The sequence below is a fragment of the Talpa occidentalis genome, unplaced genomic scaffold, assembly GCF_014898055.3.
Source record: "Talpa occidentalis isolate TD23 unplaced genomic scaffold, MPIMG_talOcc4v2.1 talOcc4.5, whole genome shotgun sequence".
Classification (NCBI taxonomy): domain Eukaryota; kingdom Metazoa; phylum Chordata; class Mammalia; order Eulipotyphla; family Talpidae; genus Talpa; species Talpa occidentalis.
The window spans coordinates 135,829,128-135,849,192 of NW_023604861.1; the positions used below are offsets into that span (position 1 = coordinate 135,829,128).

Here is a 20,065-nt window from a genome sequence, read left to right on the forward strand (position 1 = left end):
TGGACACCACTGGCCGAGGTGGCACCACACTCCAGGGCAAATCCTAGGAGTGAGACAATGTCTTGTGCATTTCACAGTCAATCCCTGATGGCACAGGACGTGTAAGCTGAGGTCAGATACCACGGCACGAGCAGGCTGCTGTCCGGAGCAGGGCAGGGTGAAAATTCAAAGCATGATTCTGCTTTTTCAGATTCCAAAACCCAGGCCCAGTCCTACCTCCAAGCATCAGGTGTTTCAGGAGCCACAGAGTGGGGTGCTACCGCTTGCCCCATCTACCTTCAAGGCAGAGATGCTAAAACCCCATCTGAACTATAGTGGACCCGAGCACCGGCCCCCGCAGCCCCCAGGCTGGTACCTGAGTGCCAGACGTGGAAGAGGGTCTGCTGGTAGGTCACCTCTGAGGGAGGGATGCAAATCAGGAAGTCGACCTTCTCGAAGGAGCCCAAGTCCAGGTTCTGGGTGCTGGAGTCGGCGATGGAGCACACGTGGGAGAGGAGCTTCTGGGCCACAGCCAGCTGGAAGGGCCGCAGACAGCGGGACTCCAGGCTGGAACCTGGAACCAGAGTGCCCGTGACCTTGGTGAGGACCCGTGACCTTGGTGAGGTGCTGAAGGGCAGAAGCCACCGCCCTGGACCTCTGCTGGGGAAACAAACAGGGACCCCCAGACTAACTGCGCCAGGGGCCAGGGACCCAAGGAAGGATGACATGTCCAGTGCTGCGCTGGGCGCCCCCCACACCCAGCTCCACACGCCTTTCCTAGTGTAATGCAAGTGCATGAACCAAGGAGCTGTGGTCGACTCTGCTGGACAAGCACAGTGTCCCAGGGAAGCAGCTGCTGAGACTGGGCTTTGGAGGAAGCTGCGAGTTCTCCGTTAGGGAAGAGCATCACAGCCTTCTGGAACTCAGTGCGAGCAAGATATTTCAACAACACGTTGAGGCTGGACAGCACAGAGAAGTGCACCCGCGCAGGAAGAGCTTGCAAATGTGTACTCAGGAAGAAATGTGATGTTATCATTAAGGACTAAAATTAAAGTGAGAAATGAGGTCTACTTGGGGGAGCAGGGGAGACCCAAATTCTGCAGGTGCCTCTGGCGTGGCCTCCTCGGGAGATGCTGCCTCACAGCCCAGACCCCGGCCACCAGCAGCTGCACCTCTCCCGTGGCCAGCAGGGCCCCCCAGCTCCGTCTCACCACTCACTTGTGCATGCAGGTGCCCCACCGACATCCAGGGGTGCTGACTTGGCGACAGAGGAAGCAGTAAGTGAGGAAGAAATGTGGCCTTGATTTTCCTGATGAAATTTGTCCAGCAAAATGTCAATGTCCCCCTCTGGCCAAAACAGAGAGAATGACAGTTGGGTTTTCCATCCCAGTGGAGTCCAGCAAACATCTAGGGGACACCTGCGTATCAGGCACTGTCCCAGTTTGGGGGTGGAGTTATCAGGGAGGCCACAGCTGGGGAAGGGAGGCAGATGCGCTGGAGTAAGGCACACCCGGACCAAGAGGTGTCGCCACAGAAGAAGGACGGGCCCAACCCATTCTGGAGGGGAGGAGCCCCAACCCGAGAGGGGTTGGGGCGAGGGGGAGGGTCCGGAGGGACAAGAAGCCAGGTGGAGCACAGAGCACAAGGGCACAGGAGGAGGGAGGTGGACAGGGCAGAGAGGTAGACAGGAACAGGCACTAGGCTGTGTGAGCCCCCAAAAGACAGAACCTACAAAGCTCCCACCCAGGTAACCGACAGCCAGAGCAGAAGACGGCCAGAGGCCACGCTGACGGGCTGGAAACACCACGGCCAGAGCCACACCCGGCACCCCACGCCGGGCACCCCACGCCGGGCGCCCCAGGGCTGGGCAGAGATGCCGTGTCTTGCGACAGGCCTACCTGGGCACAGGGTGCTGAAAAAGGCCCCCAGCGAGTCCACCTTCCCTGTAACCAGCTCATAATTGACTTCCTTCTGGTACTCCGCTGGGGTGAGGAGGCTCTCAGACAGAATCCGGGCTTGGTATTTCCCTGGAAAACAAAGGACAACTTTCACGAGATCCCTGCGTGTAGAATCGGCAGGTGAGCCCCAGGACGGGGCCCAGTCCGTGCCTCTCCAGCCCGAGTCCAGCAGCAGGCCTGGCCAGGAGCAGGTGTCCAGGCCACGAGGAGTAGAGGAAACCGGGAAAGGCTTCGGGCGTGACTCGCCCTCCTGGCCGGGCAAGCAGCCGCGAGCCCTAGTCCTCCCGGGCCGGTTCCTCCTGAGGAGCCCGCCAGCAGCAGCTACGTCATGGGCGCTGTAAGGATTAACAGGGCGCCTCTCACAAAGTGCCCGGCCCAGCGCCTGAGGGCAGGGTGCAGGGTGTCACCGAGTCAATGGACCATCCAACCAGCATCAAGAACTGTAAGGACCTCCCCGTCCAGCCTCCCCCCTGCTCCAGCCACCCCCAGGGATTCCCTCGCTCTTCTCAAACACGGAGCCCCTGCACATTCCCTGCCCTGCTCTCTCGCCATCCTCAGGTCCCTCCTCCCTGGACTGTCCAGCCCCATCACGCCCGAGCATCACCTCAACAGCCTGCCCTGCTCCACTGCCCACCCCCTCGGCCCCACGCCTGCCCCCGCGTCAGAACACGGCTGGCGCACGCCAGCCCCGGCACTCCAGCCCTCCCCACCCCACGCCAGGGCGTGCCCTCCTGGCCATCGCCTCCCCCGCATCACCCTTGCCCGTCTGTTGTCTCTTCCCAACATGAGAAACAAGCCCCCGTCCCCGGCTTCCACGGAGCAAGACCTGACCCCACGTCCTCTCCCGTCACCTTCCCATTTCCCTGTCCCCTTTCAGGCAGCACTTGCCAAAGTCGCGTCTACACTCGCTGCTTCACTAATTCTCTCGAGCCAGCCATGGTGCCCGGCTGTCGGCGCCCGGAGCCGTCCTGACACAGGGGGCCGGTTGCCGGCCCTCGGGCCGCTCAAACATCAGAGCCCCATCCCACCCCCCGACAGGCACCCCCGGTCTCCTGCACTGACGTGATCTCCCTCCCCGAGCCCCGGTTACTAGTCCTCAGGCCTCCTCTTGCACCCTGCACCTCCAGGAAGTTATGGGGTGCACCCCTTGGCTGCTGAACCCCCCAGATGCTGACTCCTCTCTTACTCTGCAGACGCAGCCCCTGCCCTGCCCTGCCCTGCGGGTGTTCACGTCCCACCGCTGCCCTCCAGGGCCCGGGGCCAGGCCAGCCGCTCACAGAGCACTCGGCTCCAGCACCGTCTCCCGCCCGCCCCGCGCACACGGCTACGGGAAGGTTAACACCAAACTGCACAAGCCCAGTCCTCGGGGTGGCCGCGCGGCCCCTGCCCTTCTCGGCAGCGCCCAGGCCCGCCGCAAGCCCTGAGGGCGCCACTTCAAAGCACGCCCGCTCGGGCCACTCCCTCCACCAGCCTCACCACCCCCAGTCCCGGCCTTTGCCCGGTCACCCTGCCGTCCAGCATGTCCCACGTGCCATCACAGCCTTGGGGCGCTCTGCCGCCGGCCCCCAAGTCGGCATCATTTGCTTCCTCTTCGCGACCAGGTCCAGCTCTCGGGAGAGCGTCCCCGACCCCCTTCTCCAACCCGCCCACTGCGAGGCCAGAGGCAGGCGCCAGGAAACCAGGGACTCCCCTTGGTCCCCGGCCCCGGGAGCACACACTGAGGCTCCTGTCCTGTTTCTAGAATTACTTTGCTCATCGCCTCTGAACTCACGCGGCACGAGGGGTCGCTGTTTCCTATCTCCAGAGGAGCTGAAGAGACGGAGGCCGGAGCCCCTGCAACAACACACCATGGGCTCGGGCAGCGGCTCTGCGGGTCCTGCCCGACTTGGCCGCCCCCATCTCTGTCCTGCGTTCCCAGAGGCAGGCCTGACCGGAGCCCACAACCCAGGGACGTGTGTTAGCGCTCGCACAGGCTACTGCAGCCACGACCCAGCGCCCTTAGAGGCAGAGAGGGCAGGTGCCAAGGCGGGCGGCGAGGCCAGCGAGGCCTCACTCCAGCTGGACCGGGCGCACCACCGCCCGCCGCCCGCCGCCCGCTCACCCGTCACGGCGATGCAGGAGTCGATGGCCGCGTTCCGGCAGGCACAGATGATCACCACGTAGTTGGTCTTGGCCAGCTTGCCCTCGACGAGCAGCCGGAACATCTCGGAGAGGCCCTCGGCCAGGGAGTAGGTGCACTCGATGATGTACACGCTGTCGTTGCAGGAGCTGGCGGCCAGGCCGGCCAGCCAGGGCAGCTGCGCGGAGGTGACAGGCGCCACGGCGCCGGGCGCGGGCGGGAAGGGCTGCGGCGGCGCCTGCTGGTACTGCCGGATCTCGGTCAGGTGCGACTCGCGCCAGGAGCGCAGGAAGATCCGCTCCAGGTCCTCCATCAGCGGCACCTGGTCAGCCGCTGGCGGCGGCGACAAGCAGACGGGCATCAGCGGCCGCCCCCACGCACCCCCTCGGTCCCACTGCGGTCCGCACAAAAACACTGGCCCTTGTGGGGCAAGGCCGGCAGCTCGTTCAGAGATAATGTCTAAGCTATTCATGGGAACTCGGCAGTGCAGACGGCGGCAGGGAAGTAAAGAGGGGGAGGCAGGAGCCACACGGGCCTGCAGGCGAGCCCACTTCTCAGGAAGGAGCGCAAGTGCAGGGTGACTGGGGTGCGGGGGAGGCGGGTAGGGGATGCTGGCCTGTCTCTGGGGCCCGGAGCAAGTGTGGATGCTTGCGCTGGGAAGCCCCGGAGGACTCAGAGCCCGGAGGAGAGGCAGAGGGTGCCCTGGGGCAGGGCAGGCCGCGGCAGAGCGTGACCAGCTGGACTCAGGATGGAGCAGGCCTTCCAGGACGGGTGGGTGGGGTCGGGAGGGAGCGAGAGCCGGCAGCTCCTGTCCAGCCCAGCAGCACCGTCCAGGCACCGCCCCTTCCCTGGCTGCTCATCTGCTCCTCCTCCATCCCAGAGGGTCTCCAGTCCATAATCACCTCCAGGGGACCTCCCAGCCCCCAGTTTTAACACAGGTGACGGAGCTGAGCTCCCCCCATCTACACCTAGACCTTCCCTGTGCTCACATCAGCACAGCCCTCAGCTCAGTCCTGCGGGCATCTCCACCTCAAAATTGCTCAGAACTTTTGCTCACCCTTCCACTCCACTGCCAACCTGCTTGCCACAGCCCTGGCCTCCCTCAGGCACCTGCATCCTCCCTCCAAGTACACCCCACATCTCTCTCCTGAGCCGCACCCACCTCTCGCTGGGATGGCCCCACCCCACCCCACAGCGCAGCCAAAGGGGTCTCCTGAACGAAATCGCCCGCTGCTGTGGACAGACCCGTGCCCCACCCACCCCCGTGTGGAACCCCCAGCGTGACGGTACTTGGAGATGGCCCTTTAAAGAGGGGACGGTGGCTCCATGAGGCCTGAGGGTAGGCCCTTGAGCCTGTGTCCACCTGAGAGGAGGTGGGCCCAGAGTGCTCTCACTCCGCAGCCTCCCAGGACCGGGCCCTGCTCCCTCAGCCCCACACCCTCACTGTCCACCCCCAAGGCCCACCCGAAGCTCAAGGCTGTTTCTTCGCACCACCCAGGTCTCTGCTCAAATGTCACATCTCATGACCCCAACTGTGACCTGTGCCAGCCCCACGGCCCATGCGCCACCTGCTGACTTCCTGCCTGCTCCTTCCTTCCCCTCCTTCTGGCAGACAAAGACCTGGAGGTAGAGTATTTTACAGCCTGCTGAGCCCTGCCAAGCCTGGAGGGGTCATTTGGAATGATCTGGAAGGTGCTGATGTGCCGTAAGCCCTTCCAGGCCATTGGGCCTCGACCAGGCCTAGGAAGCCATCAGCACCCCCAGTCCACTCCCACCAGCCAGGGCTGTGTGCCTGCAGGCTCAGGGGTGGTGGCCACCTGGCTGGCGAGGCTGTCACCTCTCCCACCCACGTGTCACGGTTTTTCTCCCCGCAGGAGGGACGAGGCTCACCCAGCTGGACGAGATAGTAGACGGTCAGCAGGAGCTGCATCTCCTCGGAGATGGGCTGGATGGTGGCGGCCCCGCACTGCTCGTAGGCCCTGGAGATGGACTGAGAGTTCTGGTAGCAGGTGTACAGGAGGGGGCTCACCACCACGTCGCTGAGGTTCCCGCAGAGGTAAGGGAAGTTCCCGTGGCCTGCGGCAGGGGACAGCAGCTTGCTCAGCCTTGGCACAACAGCTGCCCCCACACGGCTCAGAACGCCAGGTTGCTGCAGTTGCAGGCAACCTGCATGGGGTACCTCTCCCTCCCGAGGGCTCCCAGGGGCTAGTGCGCCTGCGTGGCCAGGTGAGGACAGGACAAACCCCCAGCCAGGCTCCGGCCACGAGGGCGGGTGGGGCTGGCTCCTGATCCTCATGCTGAGCACCAGGCACAGCAGTTCAGCGAGGCAGAGCGAGCGAGTGGACGAAAGAACAGGTGAACCGGCCAATGATGTCACGGCATAGGAGCCCCTCGCTTGGGCCGTGGCGGAGGTTGTGATGACCTCTGCCAGCCCCAGAGCGGCTTGGGGGCTGACCTGCCACGGTCTGCCCAGCTTCTTCACAGCCCTGGGTTCCCCAGGAGGACAACCTCGGCCTTGGCCCGGGATGCCGTCTCCCTGGATGCCGTCTGCCTGTTCCATGGGCCGCACTTGCCTTTAAAGATCACTGGCTTGGCCTTGCAGATCTGCAGCAAGTTGTCAGGAACAGACACTGGTTCTCCAGAGGCCACAACGGGAAAGGCGACCGAGGCTGGTCCCACCAAGCCGACCTGCGGCACGCAGGACACACCTGCACTCTCTGGCGACACGCGTGGAGGACATGTCAGACGAGGCATCCAGCTCCGGCAGACCGGACCTCAGGTCGGCCACAAATCTGCTGCAACTTGATCTTTACCCTCCACCCCCGCGGGAGCACCCAGTCCTGGAGCCAGGGGCTTCTAGGGTTGAAAGCATCTTTCAGAGCCCTTGGTCCCATCTTCCCTTCAACAGTCCAGCCACTGACAGGCCCCCCTTAAATCCCTCTGGAAGGACGGATGCGCCACTGTGAGGGACCCGGCTATGTTCAGCAGCAGATCATTCTAACAAGCAAGAAGAGATCCTTTCCTTAGACCAGTCAGGTCTGCTCCCCAGGACGTCCTCATCAACACGTACGCACGCACAGATGCAGGTGCACACACGCAGCAGGTGCACACACAAGAACACAAACACACGTGTGCACCCGGCACCACCATCCCAGTTCTGGATTTGGGGTGAGGCTGTTGCCACTTACCATACTTAGCTCTGGTGCCACCACCCTGGGGGTAGCCCCCCTCCGCAGCTGATGGAGATTCTGGAGACCACCCCTTGTGGCGCTTTTTGGGCGGCCCGGAGCTGGGTAAGATACCTAGACGACATTCAGACACGGATCAGGCCCTCGTCAGGAGGAGCTTCCATGAAACGCGTCCTGAAGGAACCATCCTGCCAATTTTTGTAAATGCTTCACCCCAAAGCCGTGCAAGTGTCTGCACTTTCTATCACTGAGCCTTACTTAGTTCCTTCAACTTGAAAATGTAACAATAAATTCTACTCTGAAGGTGGTTTAATCAGAAGGAAAAAGAAAAGACATGAAGCTTGGAGCAGTACCCAGCACAGAGCTTGGGCCCAAAAATGGCAGCCCCCAAGACCACCACCACGGTCTCTGCACCTTCCAGTGTGTTAGTGTGCGTTTCTCCAGACTCAAAGCAGGTGGATTCCACCCACCAGCACCGTGTGACCAGCTGGGGGCAGCACCGGTCCACGGTACCTGCTCCCGCCCAGCCCTGAAAGCTGATTTCAGGCTAGAAGGATCCAGGGGAACAGAAGCTGGTGGTGCCCGCTGCTGCAGAGTCACCCCCTTCCATGCTAGACCCCAGTGTGTGTGTGACTCACCCTACAGCCATGGATTATTCAATATATCGAGCATTAATTGCCAGGTTTTTTTACCAATCAGACACAAAGATCCCCTACTTTAGGACGACACGTTACTCTCAGCTGGGAAACTTTCAAAACTCCCCATGTCTGCACGCAACTTCACCCCCAGTAAGCGGGACCCTGGTGCCCCCAGCTCAGGGGTCTCTGCTCCAAGCAGGCAGAGTGGGAGCCCGGAGCACTGGCAGGGTCAGCGCCTCACTGGGCTCACTTGCTGAATCAGGTCTCTGGAAAGGGGAGTAAGAAACCGGGTAGTTCAAGTGCAAGGCAGCTCGAGAGTGACCACTTCACAGTCTACAAAGGAACTGAAAATGGTTTCCACCTCTTGAGACTGAAGCCAAGTACAGTTAAGTGAGTAGAAAGTCAAGACGGAAAGTTTATTTGCCCCGAGGACTCCTGGCCCCATGCAAGCAGCTCGGCTCTGTTGGGGAGCCCCCGCGGAGCCCCCAGAGCCTGAGGCCAGTGCTCTGACAGCGTGTTAAATGATCAGAGGGGCAGGACGGGAGTGGACCGGGGCACCAGGGAAAGCGAGTCCTCACTGTCTGAAGTGGATTCTGAGCTCATGGACTCTCCCAAGATGGTGCCCCAGGGTGCCAATGTGCAGCTATTCCTGTGTCCTCTGGTGGGGGCAGGACGGGAGCTTGGAGCGAGAAGATTCCTCACCGGTCAGCCCATTCACGGCAGGGAATCCCCAGCCCGTGACCACCGGACAGCAGGCACGGCTCTGCAAGCCCAGCAGGGGGCAGCATGGCTCTGCTGGAAACCAGGGAGCCAGGGACCCGCTCCCCACAACTCCCACGCCCTACCCCACCTCTCCTTATGCTCGATATGGATTCAGAAGTGGAATTCTTACTCGCAATCAAGGGTTTGCTTAGCCAGATTTGTCCAAGACCCCCTGACTCAGGAGACAGAGTCAGGGATTCATTTCTGTCGGCTTCTCATAACCACATTTCCCTCATTTATCCGAAGCTGAGAGCCCTCCTGCTGCGCAGCCAGAGTGTGGGCCCAGCTCCCTCTGCCTCTGGGCATCAGAGCCCCATGGGGCCCCACCCACCTAGCCCCGCACCCCTCCCACGCCACTGGGGCCCAGGACTCTGGCCCACCCCCCAGAAGACAGCCCCAGGACGGCGCTACCTAATGCCGAAGGCCGAGGCACGGCGGACAGGCTGTTTCTTGCCAGCTGCTGGTGCTTCGGGGAGTCTTTGCCGTTGAAAACAGCTGGAGCCATGGCCGCGCTCAGCGAGGGGTGGTCAGAGGCCGGGCCTGGGGGCAGAGGGTGGGAGAGAGGGCAGGGTCAGTGCATGCAGCGAGGCCGGCGGGCAGCGGCTCCTTGTCTTCTGTTGGGGCAGACCGGCTTTCCACTGAGAGTCCCAACGGGCGAGACTCCCGGTGATTCTGCCCAAGGAGAAGGCCTCCCCCCACGCACGCAAGTGCACACATGCAGGTAAAGGGACATGAGAGGCTAGTGAGGGCCCTGGACGCCAGGAGTGCCCCTGAAGCTGTCCTGTCTTCCATCTACCTCCTCCTGCACCCCCCGAGTTCAGGTGTGCATCACACACGCTCGGATCACAGGTAGGCGGGCAGTGCCTGGTCCAGGCTGCTCACAGGCCAGGGGCTGTGGGACTTTCTGGGGTGGGTGTGGCCACGCACTGTCGAAGTCCCCCATACCAGCCAGAATGGTCTGGAAGGCACCGCAGAGTTGGGAATAGTACAAAACATTTCTTGCAGGTGAGGGGATGAGCGTGGGCCTGAAGCCAGACGTCCTATGTCTGAACCCAGTTCTGCTGCTCACTCGCTGTGTGACCTTACCTAACCTACTTAACCTGTCTGGGCCTCACTGTTCTCACCCACAGAAGCAGGGGCCAGAGAGAACCACTGTGGGGGGTGATACAGGTGCATAGAAGCTAAAAGCACAGGATAATGCCTGGCAGGGAGGGGCTGTCACCACATTTCATTCTGACAGTCACCCCGACAACCAGACAGGTGTCCTCCAGCTTTACTGACAAGGAAGCACATTCAACGAGTTGCCCCCAAACACAGGAGAAAGAAGCAGCCCTGGACCCTGCAGCCAGGTGTCCTGATGACGACGGTGGTGACTGCGCAGGGGCCACATGTAACTATCCCAGGTGGCCCAGAGCAGTGAGGCAGTGAGGACAAGGGCAGGCCCCACTCAGAAAGGGAGAACATGCGCAAGGAGGCACAGCCTCTGCACATGGGTGTGATGTGCCAGCTGCAGCCCCTCTGGGCAGGGGGAATAAAACCCCAGCCTTCCAGAGTTCTGGAGAAAGAAGGCTGCTCTGGATTTTGAGGACAGCTGCCAAGCTTAGCACGCGCAGGACGCTAACCACAGGCTCCGGCAATACCTTCTGTCGCTTCCCAACTCCACCATACAGTGGGAGATCTCAGATAAGGACCAGGGGTCTCGACTTCACAGTGGTGAAGCAGGGTAAAGAGGCCTGCTGGTGGGGTGGTGCCAGCATCTGATGGGGCATGCGCAGAGCCAGGCACACAGAGCACATGATAAATGGTGCCCCTGCCTGCCCTCCGGGCTTTCTGTTCCAATACAGACCTTGCGCCCCTCACAGAGCAAGTTCCATGCTGCGAAATGGGGTACGGTGGAGTCCTAGCCCCCATCTCATCCACAAGGGATCACATTATGGAGTAAACACAATACGAAAGCAGAACGTCTTTCCAAATTAAAAACACAGCATTTCCACGGAGTTGAAAATGACAAACACTGTGAAATGCAGAGGTAACACAGACGAAGAAAACACACAAAGCACGCCCCCTGCTAGTCTTGCAGAAGATCTGGCAGCAGTCGCGCCCCACCAGTGACACGCCCCGCCCATGACTTAGTACCTCCAGAGCTTCCCCACCACCTCACCTGCCTGCTGGGCTCCCATTGCGATGCTGGGATTGGTCCCAGGAGTGGGCTCACTGGAGAAGGCAGCCAGAGGCCCTGGGCTCTCCAGTGGCGGGAAGGGAGAGCTGGGACAGGTGCTGGCGGAGGTCTGCCGGCTTCTGAACTCTACCGGGACAAAATGCACGCGTGAAAACCAGTATGTGACCGTCAACCACAGTAACTCGATTTCTCAGACTGGAGCTTGTCCTACGGGAGAGCTAGATGCATAGAAAACCATGATGGTGCCAGTGCCATCCAGGCCTTGCTTCTGTAGACAGCGGGCACGTGGGGGGCAGAAGGGGTGTGAGAACCCCCGAGGGCCTTATGCCAGGAATGGGGCATTGGTCAGCCTGATGGACAGCTCTGTCAGGAGAGGGAGCATTCTGAAATGAGCATTTGGGAAAAAGAGAAAACAGATTACACAAATGAGTCATTCAGTGATTCCAAGGGAAGAACCGAGTATTGCTCAAAGGTCTGAGCTGCGAGGTACTTGCTCACAGCAGGAGACAATGACTCAGCTAACCCCACAGGTGAAAAGCCACTGCCTCCCAGGGCGTAGGAAATGACCGGCGCGCGGTAGGGGCTCCAGCAGTATTTGTGAAAAGACAAGGAGAGAAGGAAAAGAGTGATAGCACTGGTGGTGTAGGGAGCACCTAGAGCCAGCCTCTCCTGAAGTCCTTCCTTCTCCTCACAGAACCCACCGGGGCGTTCCAGGTGACCCGAAGTGGACCAACTCAAATAACTGAGGGACCAAAGGCTGGTTCCCCTGGTCATCGTGCTGACGACCTCCTAGGACATGTCCCTCCACCACCAGTCAAGCCCCAAGGGGGTGGAGGGCAGCCCTGTTCTAAAGGCGCTGCCCATCACTCCTTCAAGGACTGGTCTCTCTGCTGGTCTCTCTGTTCCTGGTTAACAGGGCTGAGGGCGGGTAGGGAGGGCACTGCTCAAGCCAGGCTTCCTTCAAGGCAGGACGTCTCGGCCTTGGCACGGCCCACCTCACCCATCCAGGGCCGCCCGCGTCCCGCGGGGCAAGTAGCCACATCGCCAGCCTCCGTCCACTGGTCGGCACTGCTCAGCCGGGACCAGGAGAACTGGCTCCTGACAGGGCCCTTGTTCCCAAATACTTGCCCCAGGAAAGGGAGGGTGGGGGGATCTAGCGCTGAAAAGCGATGCAATCAGGGCGAGGGTGACCTCACAAACTAGCAATACACAGAGGTCCTTCCATTCCATGGGGCTGACCTTCTGCAGAGTGGTGTCCCCCCCCAGAGTGGATGGCACCCTCCCCGCTTGGAAGACACCCACTTCACATCCCCCCATACACATAACACCCCTGCACGGACACAGCCCTTCACACACACCCCCTTCTCTCTCTCACATGCACACGGGAGCCGAGCCGCTCACCAGAGCCCTTCCAACAGATGAGGGGCCCTTGCATGAGCGCCCCCTGGGCGTTGCGGACCAGGTAACACTTGAGGTGCTTCTGCTTCTTGGGCTGGGCGGTCAGCTTCAGGTTGATGTGGTTGGAAAACTCGGTGAAGTAGCAGAAGCCCTTCTTCCCGCAGCCCACGCAGTTCCCGGAGAAACCTGGAGGGCGAGCGCGCACGTGAGCCCTGGCCCGGCTGCCGTCCTGCTCCCGGGCGGGCCTGGGATTGGTCCTCTTAAGCAAGTAGCAGTAAGTAAACGAAGGAGGCGATTTTCAGCCTCCGGTCTCTCCCCTGGCATCTCCCGTGACACAGTGAGCCCACGTTAGCCTCTCCACAGAGTGAGAGCAGGAGGAAGGCGGGACCCAACCCTGCGTCATCGGGATTTAGCATAATTCTTGGCATAAAAGTCATTCACTAAACATTGTTGCCCATAAAAAATAAATCATACATAAATATCTGCATCTATATCTATAGATCACGCACAGCTGATGAAAACACTGACTGGGGCCCGTGCCACCCAGCGGAGAACCTCCAGCGTCCCGCACCGGCTCAGGGGTCACGATGACCTTGGCTGGAGTGGAAGGACAAAGACTTAGTCACGGAAGATTAACCTGCCTCAGGGCACATTTTAAAACCTTCACTGGAGAGAACTTTACAGGCCAGAACTGTCGGGTTTAACTGTCTACACGGCCCGGTTCCTGCAGTGACTGGGTGCTCCCCCACTGGTCTGGGCTGCCAGCAACAGTATCGTGGACACAGGGCCTGTGGGTGCCCTCTGAGGAGCCCAAAACTCCACCCTGGAGCCAAGCAAGTGGCTGCGCTGAAAGAATTCGGGAATGCGCGTGGGTTCGGTGGGTTCTGTGGGTTCTGCGACACGCGGTGGAGGCACCCCGCTGGATGGGGCAGTCTTGGGCCGGGTCTCACCGCGCGGTCACAGTGGCCTTCCAGGGCTGACAGGGAATCCCCCCGTTGAGCTCCAGCAGCTGACAAAACCACCACTCGTGAGTCACTGAAATCCAGACCGTGTGCTCGAAAAGCCCGTTACAAACCGGAAAGCCTGTTCAGACTGTACTTGTTACAACTGTGGGTCGCAGAAGAGACGACTCGCTCCCCCACCTGCTACCGTCCACGGTCAAACGCCCACCTCAAGCAGGTCCTTCCTCAGACCTTGGCTGCCCCCCCAGCCCCACCCAGCGCAAGGCCCCTGGGCTGGGGTGACCCTGAAGCCGGGACTAAGCTACTTTATCATATTTTCTAGCCGACAAATTTACAACAGTCGTTTCAACTCCGGCCACGAGGGCCGAGCGGCTATGCGTGCAAGCGCTGCATTCAAACAGAATATCCCTGAGCCTCTGGCTAGTGCTCAGAAAATAACAGCAGCGAGTAGAGGGTCGAAGCATCTCCAGAGGAGACACCGCATGGCAGAAACCGCTGGGTCTGCTTTAAGTAAAATCAACATTTCTTAAAAGATCTTAGAAATCAGAACAAATAAGGGAGCCAGTTTGCTTAAGCTTCCAGAAGTCTATTCTCTGCACCCAGCAAATAGATAAGGCACCCAAGACGGTCCCGCACAGAGATCAGAGCATGACCTGCCGTTCAGTCGCGCAGACACGGCACTCGGCCGAGCTGACAACACAGCAGCCGGGCCAGCGGGACTGTCTCCGGGAGGCGAAGAACCGGGAGGCTAAGTGATAATTCAACACAGAAAACGATGCATTCGATTCCAGCAAGAAGCGCACTTCCTAGGGAGTCTAGCCCACAGGCCCCAAAGCCGCTGGCCTCGGCCCGTACACCTCATTCTGCTGGGCCAGCCCCACCACACCCACCACCTTCCCGCCTCTGCCACCCCCTGGTGAAGGCCCCACCACATCCCACCCATCGCGAGATGCCCAGCCCAAACGCCGGCTCCCGTGCCCCAAAGGGCTGGTCTTGCTCTTCCCCAAGGCTCTACTGCTCTTTCTTTCGGCCAGACAGCCCTCGCAACGTCTTCCTTTGGGCCAGTTTTTGAAATGGGCATCTCCCCAGGTCTCCCGAGGGCCGGGTTTCTGTGTGGCCAGTGCAGGTGCAGGTGGAGTGAGTACCGACGTGCGGTGGCAGGCGGCACCTGGCCACCGCGGGAGCCAGCAGGAGCAGAAGGGAGGAAGCCGGGTGGGTGGACGCACCCGCCCCGCGGGGCCCTGCACACGCGCAGAAGCGCTGGCCTGGTGGTTCACTTGTTCCTGCTCCAACCGGGCCCGAGAGAAGCGCAGCCCCAGGGCCACCTGAGAAGAAATCTCTGAGGAGCCTTCCGAGTCGGGCCCCGGGTATGGAAGGATAAGTGAGCGTGGCGCAGGGTTACAAGACCTAGGATGCTGGGGGACTCTGCCTGGGCTGGTGCGGCCACCTCTTTCCAGAAACGGGCCTTTGTCCCATGAGAAACGGGGGCTGTGCAGCCAGGGGGAATCTCTGAGCACGAGGCTGGAGGTGGCTGCAGGCTGGGAGGTGACTCCTCACTGTAGATGGGGTGCCCTCCCCTCAGGGGGTGCTGGGCGCCCACACCGCTAGTGTTTCCTTCTAAGCCACAGTCCAAGGAGGCTTCTCCGCTCCGGCCACCACGGTCCCAAGCAGCCTCCCACGGCCCTGGCGCCTTCCTGGGAGTGGGAGGCTTCTGCCCTCACTCGAGTGTGCTCGCAGGGCGCAGCCGGCCGTCCCCAGTCAGGGGCCCCCCACGAGAAAGAGCAGACCTTTGAGCAGCCAGGCTGAGCACTCAGAGCACACTTGCTGGGCCCGAAGCCAGGGGCTCCGAGGCAGACATAAAAATATATGGCCCCTGGCTGTGAGGAGGAGGCACAGCCACAAATAATGAACTCGGTGGAGGCAGCACTACGTGTCCGCCAGACGTCCCAGTGGCCTTCACCGGGCAGAGCTTCAGACTCCTGCAGCCGAGCAGTCGGTCCAGAGGGACCATCCCTTCCCTAGAGGGGAGCCCCGGCCTGGGAGAGGAAGCACCTCTCTCTGGGATGGGGCCCAGGCAAGGGGCCAGGAGGCAGGTCCTGAGCCGGCTGGGAGAGGCGGGCTTTAAATCAGAACTGGGAGATGGACCACATGGCCTGTGGCGCCGCCTCGGAGGACCAGCAGGTGCATCCCCAGAGCTGAGAGCCCCTCCTCCTCCCTGAAATCCCCGCTGAAATCCTCCTGGGGATAAAAGGACGCTCCATGGGTCTTTGTAGCACCTGAGAGGAAATCCCGGTCTGGGTCCCGGCCCCCAGGACGGAGAATGGAAGAGAAGCCAGGCCACCGCGGCCAGGAGGGGCGACTTTCCCTTTCCACCTCGTGGATCACGTCACGCTCATCACAGTCGGGGTGACGGCAAATGTGGCCTGATGACAACTGAGAAAAACGGGGCCACCGCCCCGGGCCCTGGCACTTGGGCCAATTCCCACGAACACGTGGCGTGGATGGGCCGTGTCCGCAGGGCCGCACCCACACGTGAGCCGGGCCCCGGGCCCATCTCAGCCTGGGGTTAGACCTTCAGGAAAGCGTGACCGTGAGTGGGCACTGGCAGCTGGTGGGGTCCCCTCTGAGAAACACACCCCCACTAGCTGAAGCACCTCGGTTCTCATCTCTCAGCTTTCCCAGAGAAAATCCCACTGTGGCTCCTACGTCACTAACACCAGACTCCCTAAGAAGTCAATTCTGGGGGGCAGAGGCGCCGAAGTCGTCAGTCTCCCCAGAGGCCCCCCAGCCCCACCTCACAGGTCACCAGGCAGCCCCCACCCGGCGCCTGGAGGGCCCAGGGCTGGCTTATCCGGCTTATCCTGTGCAGCCCGTGGGGTTAATGGCAGGAAACCTAAACAGCGCTAAGTGTGCAAGCTGAGAGCATAAAGTTATTTTGAAAGAAGAAAGCAGTGGTTGTTACCAACCACCCTGCTCATCCACCTCCCATGGCTTTTGGCGAGCAATTAACAGACGCCACTTCCTCCGGGCTCCCCGCCTGAGGACGGGCCGTTACCACCGAGTGAATGAGCTGAAGACGCTCGTCTCCACATTTCAAGACACAGACCCCCCTTGATTTACTACCCTCCAATTCCTTTACAGCCACAAAGTGGTGGAATTCAGGCCAAGCACCCCCTCCCCAGCCTCCCCCACCACCAGATCAAACGCCAGCCAGGTCACCAGGCACAGCCTGCCCGGCCCATTGCTCCCCCTTGGCCTGGAGGCCAGTCGGACCCCGGCAGAGTGAGTTTTCTGGGGTTATTTCTGTCTTCACGCACGAGTCACGTAAGCCGGGTGCTGCTAGGGAGAATGACTAGGACTTTTGCTCTCCCTGGCCAGGGTGGCAGAGCTACTGTCCTGGGGGCACTCACCTGCTGTGCTCAGCAGCCCTGTCCCCTCCCTTCTTCCTCCCCGGGGCCTCCTCCCAGGTCCCGCTGCACCCTCCGGTCCTGCACACAGAGCACCCTGCATGAAACGTGCTGGATAAATACCCACCGAAGCGTGTTTACCCACCCGGCTTTAGGGCCCGATCCAGCACAAAACCGGGGTGCATGTGCATGAGAAGCCTACAGGAGAAATGGCGGGGTTTTAACCTAGAAGTGTTCCCATCCAAGCTCACAAACAAACTAGTTTCTACAATGCAGTTTGTTCTGTGTCTGAAGGAGATAAGATGATCACGAACCACCAAGCCTCCTGCCAGCCAGTTCTCCAGAGACACCAGGCTGAGAAGTGGACAGAACATGAGGGAAAGCCCCTCCCCCTCGACAGAGGAGGCCGGCAAGGCCCAGGGCCCCTCCGCACCTTGGGCATCTGCACGGCACCTGCACGGCATGGCTGAGCACAGGCCTGGCAGACAGCAGGAACTCAGCACATGTCTGAGGAATGGGAACCCGGCGTGACCTCACGGCTGCAGTGCCGTCGGGGATGTCACGGGCCAGGAGTCGTTTGAAAGATCAGAGCCACGCCTGCCCTTGGCTGACCTTGACCAGGACCCGGGACCCCGAATTAAAGGGTGGAGTTTGGAGCTGGGGAGACTGACAGTGAGCACTGGCTGGGTTCTGCCACTTGTGCTCTTTTAGGCAAGTTCACCCCCAAGTGAGGATAAGAAATGATGTCACCTTTGAGAGGGAGCCGGGAGGGAAGGTGCCCGACCCAACCGCACACAAAGCCAGCCCGGCGAGGCTTCCGCCTGCAAGCGTGAAGCCACGGTGCTCCAATCCAGCCTCTGCTGAGGACATCGGGGCCTGTCCCCGGGCCTCCCTCACCCCCCGCCCGCGTGCAGACCGAGGACACGGAGACGGAGGACGCGGAGCCGCTCACCCAGAAGAGCGTTGTGGCCGCTGTCGTCTGGCAGGAAGCGCTGGTCCACGGCGCACACCAGCAGGTGGTCGGGCAGGCTGGGCGACTTGGCCCCCACCAGGAGGAAGCCGGCCGGCACCTCGAGGGGCTCGCTGGAAATGGAGGCCAGACGCAGGTCCTTGCCTGCCTGGCAGAAGCCTGGAGGAACAGGCAGGGTCAGCGTGCCCAGGGGACGCTCTGGATCCTGTCAGGAACAGCCCTCACTCTGGATGGGGCCGGCCCTGCGTCACTGATTAGGAATGGGAAAGAATTTTCTGTGACCGACACACATCACCTACGTTGTTGTTGACCTTTTAAAAAAAAATCTCCATTTTATTCTACCTAAAATTTAAAGATTATCTTTTATTGTTCTCCTACCACCACCCCTTAGTCCATAGGCCCGCCCCCCCTCCCCTCCTCTTAGAAGCCCCCTCCCGGTACGAGTGCCGCTAGCTCCGTCAGTATTTTACTCTGTGGACCTGTCCTGCAGGTCACTGGCCGCCCAGCCGCTCTCCAGCCCCAGGTGCTCACAGCAGGATGGGGCAGCTCGACTGAGCTAACGGTTCCCTAGATAACATCCATCACCTTCCCCGCAGCACTGGACTGAGGACGGGAACCATCACTCCCACCGATCAGCTCGGCGGTAAACACCCAGGGCTGCAGATCCGGGTGGGGAAAAGGCATTCTCATTTCAAACCACCCAGGCAGAGACGTGAACCCTGGATCCCCACTGGGGTCTGGCCTGGCCGTCCAGGGAGCAGGCCCGGCAGTGAGCCCGGAGAGGCCCAGCAGGTCCCAGGGGATTGCCTAGCACCTGAGGCACAGCCCAGGCCAGGGGAGCAGGACAGGCCCAGGATGCACCTGGCGCGCCCAGCCGCACCTCTGGGCAGTCTCGGGGCCCCCTTGGTGGGAAACACTCACCGTCAGTGGTGCAGCACCCCTCAGGCGGGGGGTGCATCTGGTAGGGGGTGGCAGGGCCGTTGGGCTCCAGGGCACCTTCTCCCTCTTCCTCCTCTTCCTCATTGTCCACTCGGCTCCCGCCTGGACCCAGGGGAGAGGGGTGAAGATTAGGGCCAGCCTGTCCCCGCCCTCGGGGGACCTCAGGGCCTCTCCTTCAGCATCTCAGTCTCAGGCCCCTCATCACTGAGCAGCAGCTACTCACCCCTCCCTCGGCCCTGACCAGCACGCCCAAGCCCGCGTCGGGGCCCTTCTCTGCTACAGGGAAAGACAGCCCCTCAGGTCACAGACCCACACTCGAGTCTGGCCCCCCCGGGCCATTCGGGTGCCCTTCCTTCCTGCCCCCCACATGTCCGCATATGGCCAGGCTTCAAGATGGATACATATCGGGCCTCCCTGGTGGTGCGAGGGGTTAAGCACCGCACTATGAAGCAATCCACAGCCTCTGCAGCATGAGTTCGATCCCCAGCCAGGGAGCTACCCACAGGGCGCAGCAGACCTCTCCTGCCTCACCCGCTGCTCCCCTCAGCAGTGGATTTCAGTCAATCTGCCTGCCTGTTCTGTTCCCTGCTCTGTCTCTGGTGAATCCTTTCACACACACCACCCCCCTGCATCTCTGGCCTGTACCCCAGCTCTTGTATGCATAAATAAATAAATAAATCTTTTTTTTTTTTTAAAGAAAAGGATATATATCACTGGTTGATGAGACTGAGCCCGAAGCCTGCACGTAGTAGGGGCGTGAAAAATACTTGTGCTGGGCACCCTGGCGAAAGCGACCATCTTCTCAGTGAGGAAGCTGAGGCCTGGCGAGACCCCACAGCCCACAGCTCCCCAGCCACGTGCTTGGGCCCCGCCCCGGGCTCCTGGTGACGGCGGGTACCAAGTGGGGTCCTCGCCACCCAGAACTGCCGGGTTCAGGAAGCGAGCTGTGAACCCCGATGTTGTTATTTATCCTGAGGGAAGAATGGATGCAGACATTGCCGAAAACACAGACCACCCAAACTTCCCCGAGGTCCCCACACAGCCATTCCAGAGCAGACCAGACAAGTCATGACTTTAGGGAACTTGTCTTACATGAAAGAGCATTTGGGGATTAACAGCAAAGGTGAAACTGGTCAAAAGAGCCAGGAATTGGCCACAGAAAGCCCATCATCACTCCCTGTCACTGCCAAGAAATAAGCTTCTGGCCTCAGCCCCCGAATCAGCTCCTCAGCCCCTCTCACCTGTGTAGCTGTCCCGGGCACCCAGCGAAATGTCTCAGACAGAAGAGGGGCAGGAAATACCTGCCCGAGGGATCTGAGCACGCCCAGGCCCAGCTCATTTACGGAGAAAGGGGTGAGGAGGGGTCCTGCAAAGGAACTTTCTAGGTGGTTGAAGCATCATCCTTCTAACCTCTTTCAACTTGGATATCTGGGAGAAAAACCTGTCTCCCTGGTCATCTGATCAATAGCGTGCACGTCTACTCATGGCTCAAGGTCATTATCGGCAGCCCCAAGGACACGGCGCCAGGACACAGGTGCTTCCCACTCACTGTCTGTCTCCTGCCTT

The 20,065-nt window shown here is 60.7% G+C and overlaps 1 protein-coding gene across 14 annotated transcripts in view; it reads right to left on the reverse strand.

The window, feature by feature from the left end:
- GREB1 (growth regulating estrogen receptor binding 1) overlaps nucleotides 1-20,065 on the reverse strand; it is a 92,674-nt gene that overhangs the window by 25,864 nt on the left and 46,745 nt on the right. For all 14 annotated transcript variants that reach the window (XM_054701377.1, XM_054701374.1, XM_054701379.1 and 11 more), the window contains 12 exons: nucleotides 18,482-18,601; nucleotides 17,543-17,719; nucleotides 12,225-12,407; nucleotides 10,806-10,949; nucleotides 9,056-9,184; nucleotides 7,245-7,358; nucleotides 6,630-6,773; nucleotides 5,947-6,132; nucleotides 4,039-4,389; nucleotides 1,878-2,006; nucleotides 1,198-1,326; nucleotides 356-553 (listed from right to left, as the gene is read on the reverse strand). In XM_054701377.1, coding sequence (XP_054557352.1) covers nucleotides 356-553; nucleotides 1,198-1,326; nucleotides 1,878-2,006; nucleotides 4,039-4,389; nucleotides 5,947-6,132; nucleotides 6,630-6,773; nucleotides 7,245-7,358; nucleotides 9,056-9,184; nucleotides 10,806-10,949; nucleotides 12,225-12,407; nucleotides 17,543-17,719; nucleotides 18,482-18,601 — 2,004 coding nt within the window. The remainder of the gene's footprint in view (nucleotides 1-355; nucleotides 554-1,197; nucleotides 1,327-1,877; nucleotides 2,007-4,038; nucleotides 4,390-5,946; nucleotides 6,133-6,629; nucleotides 6,774-7,244; nucleotides 7,359-9,055; nucleotides 9,185-10,805; nucleotides 10,950-12,224; nucleotides 12,408-17,542; nucleotides 17,720-18,481; nucleotides 18,602-20,065) is intronic.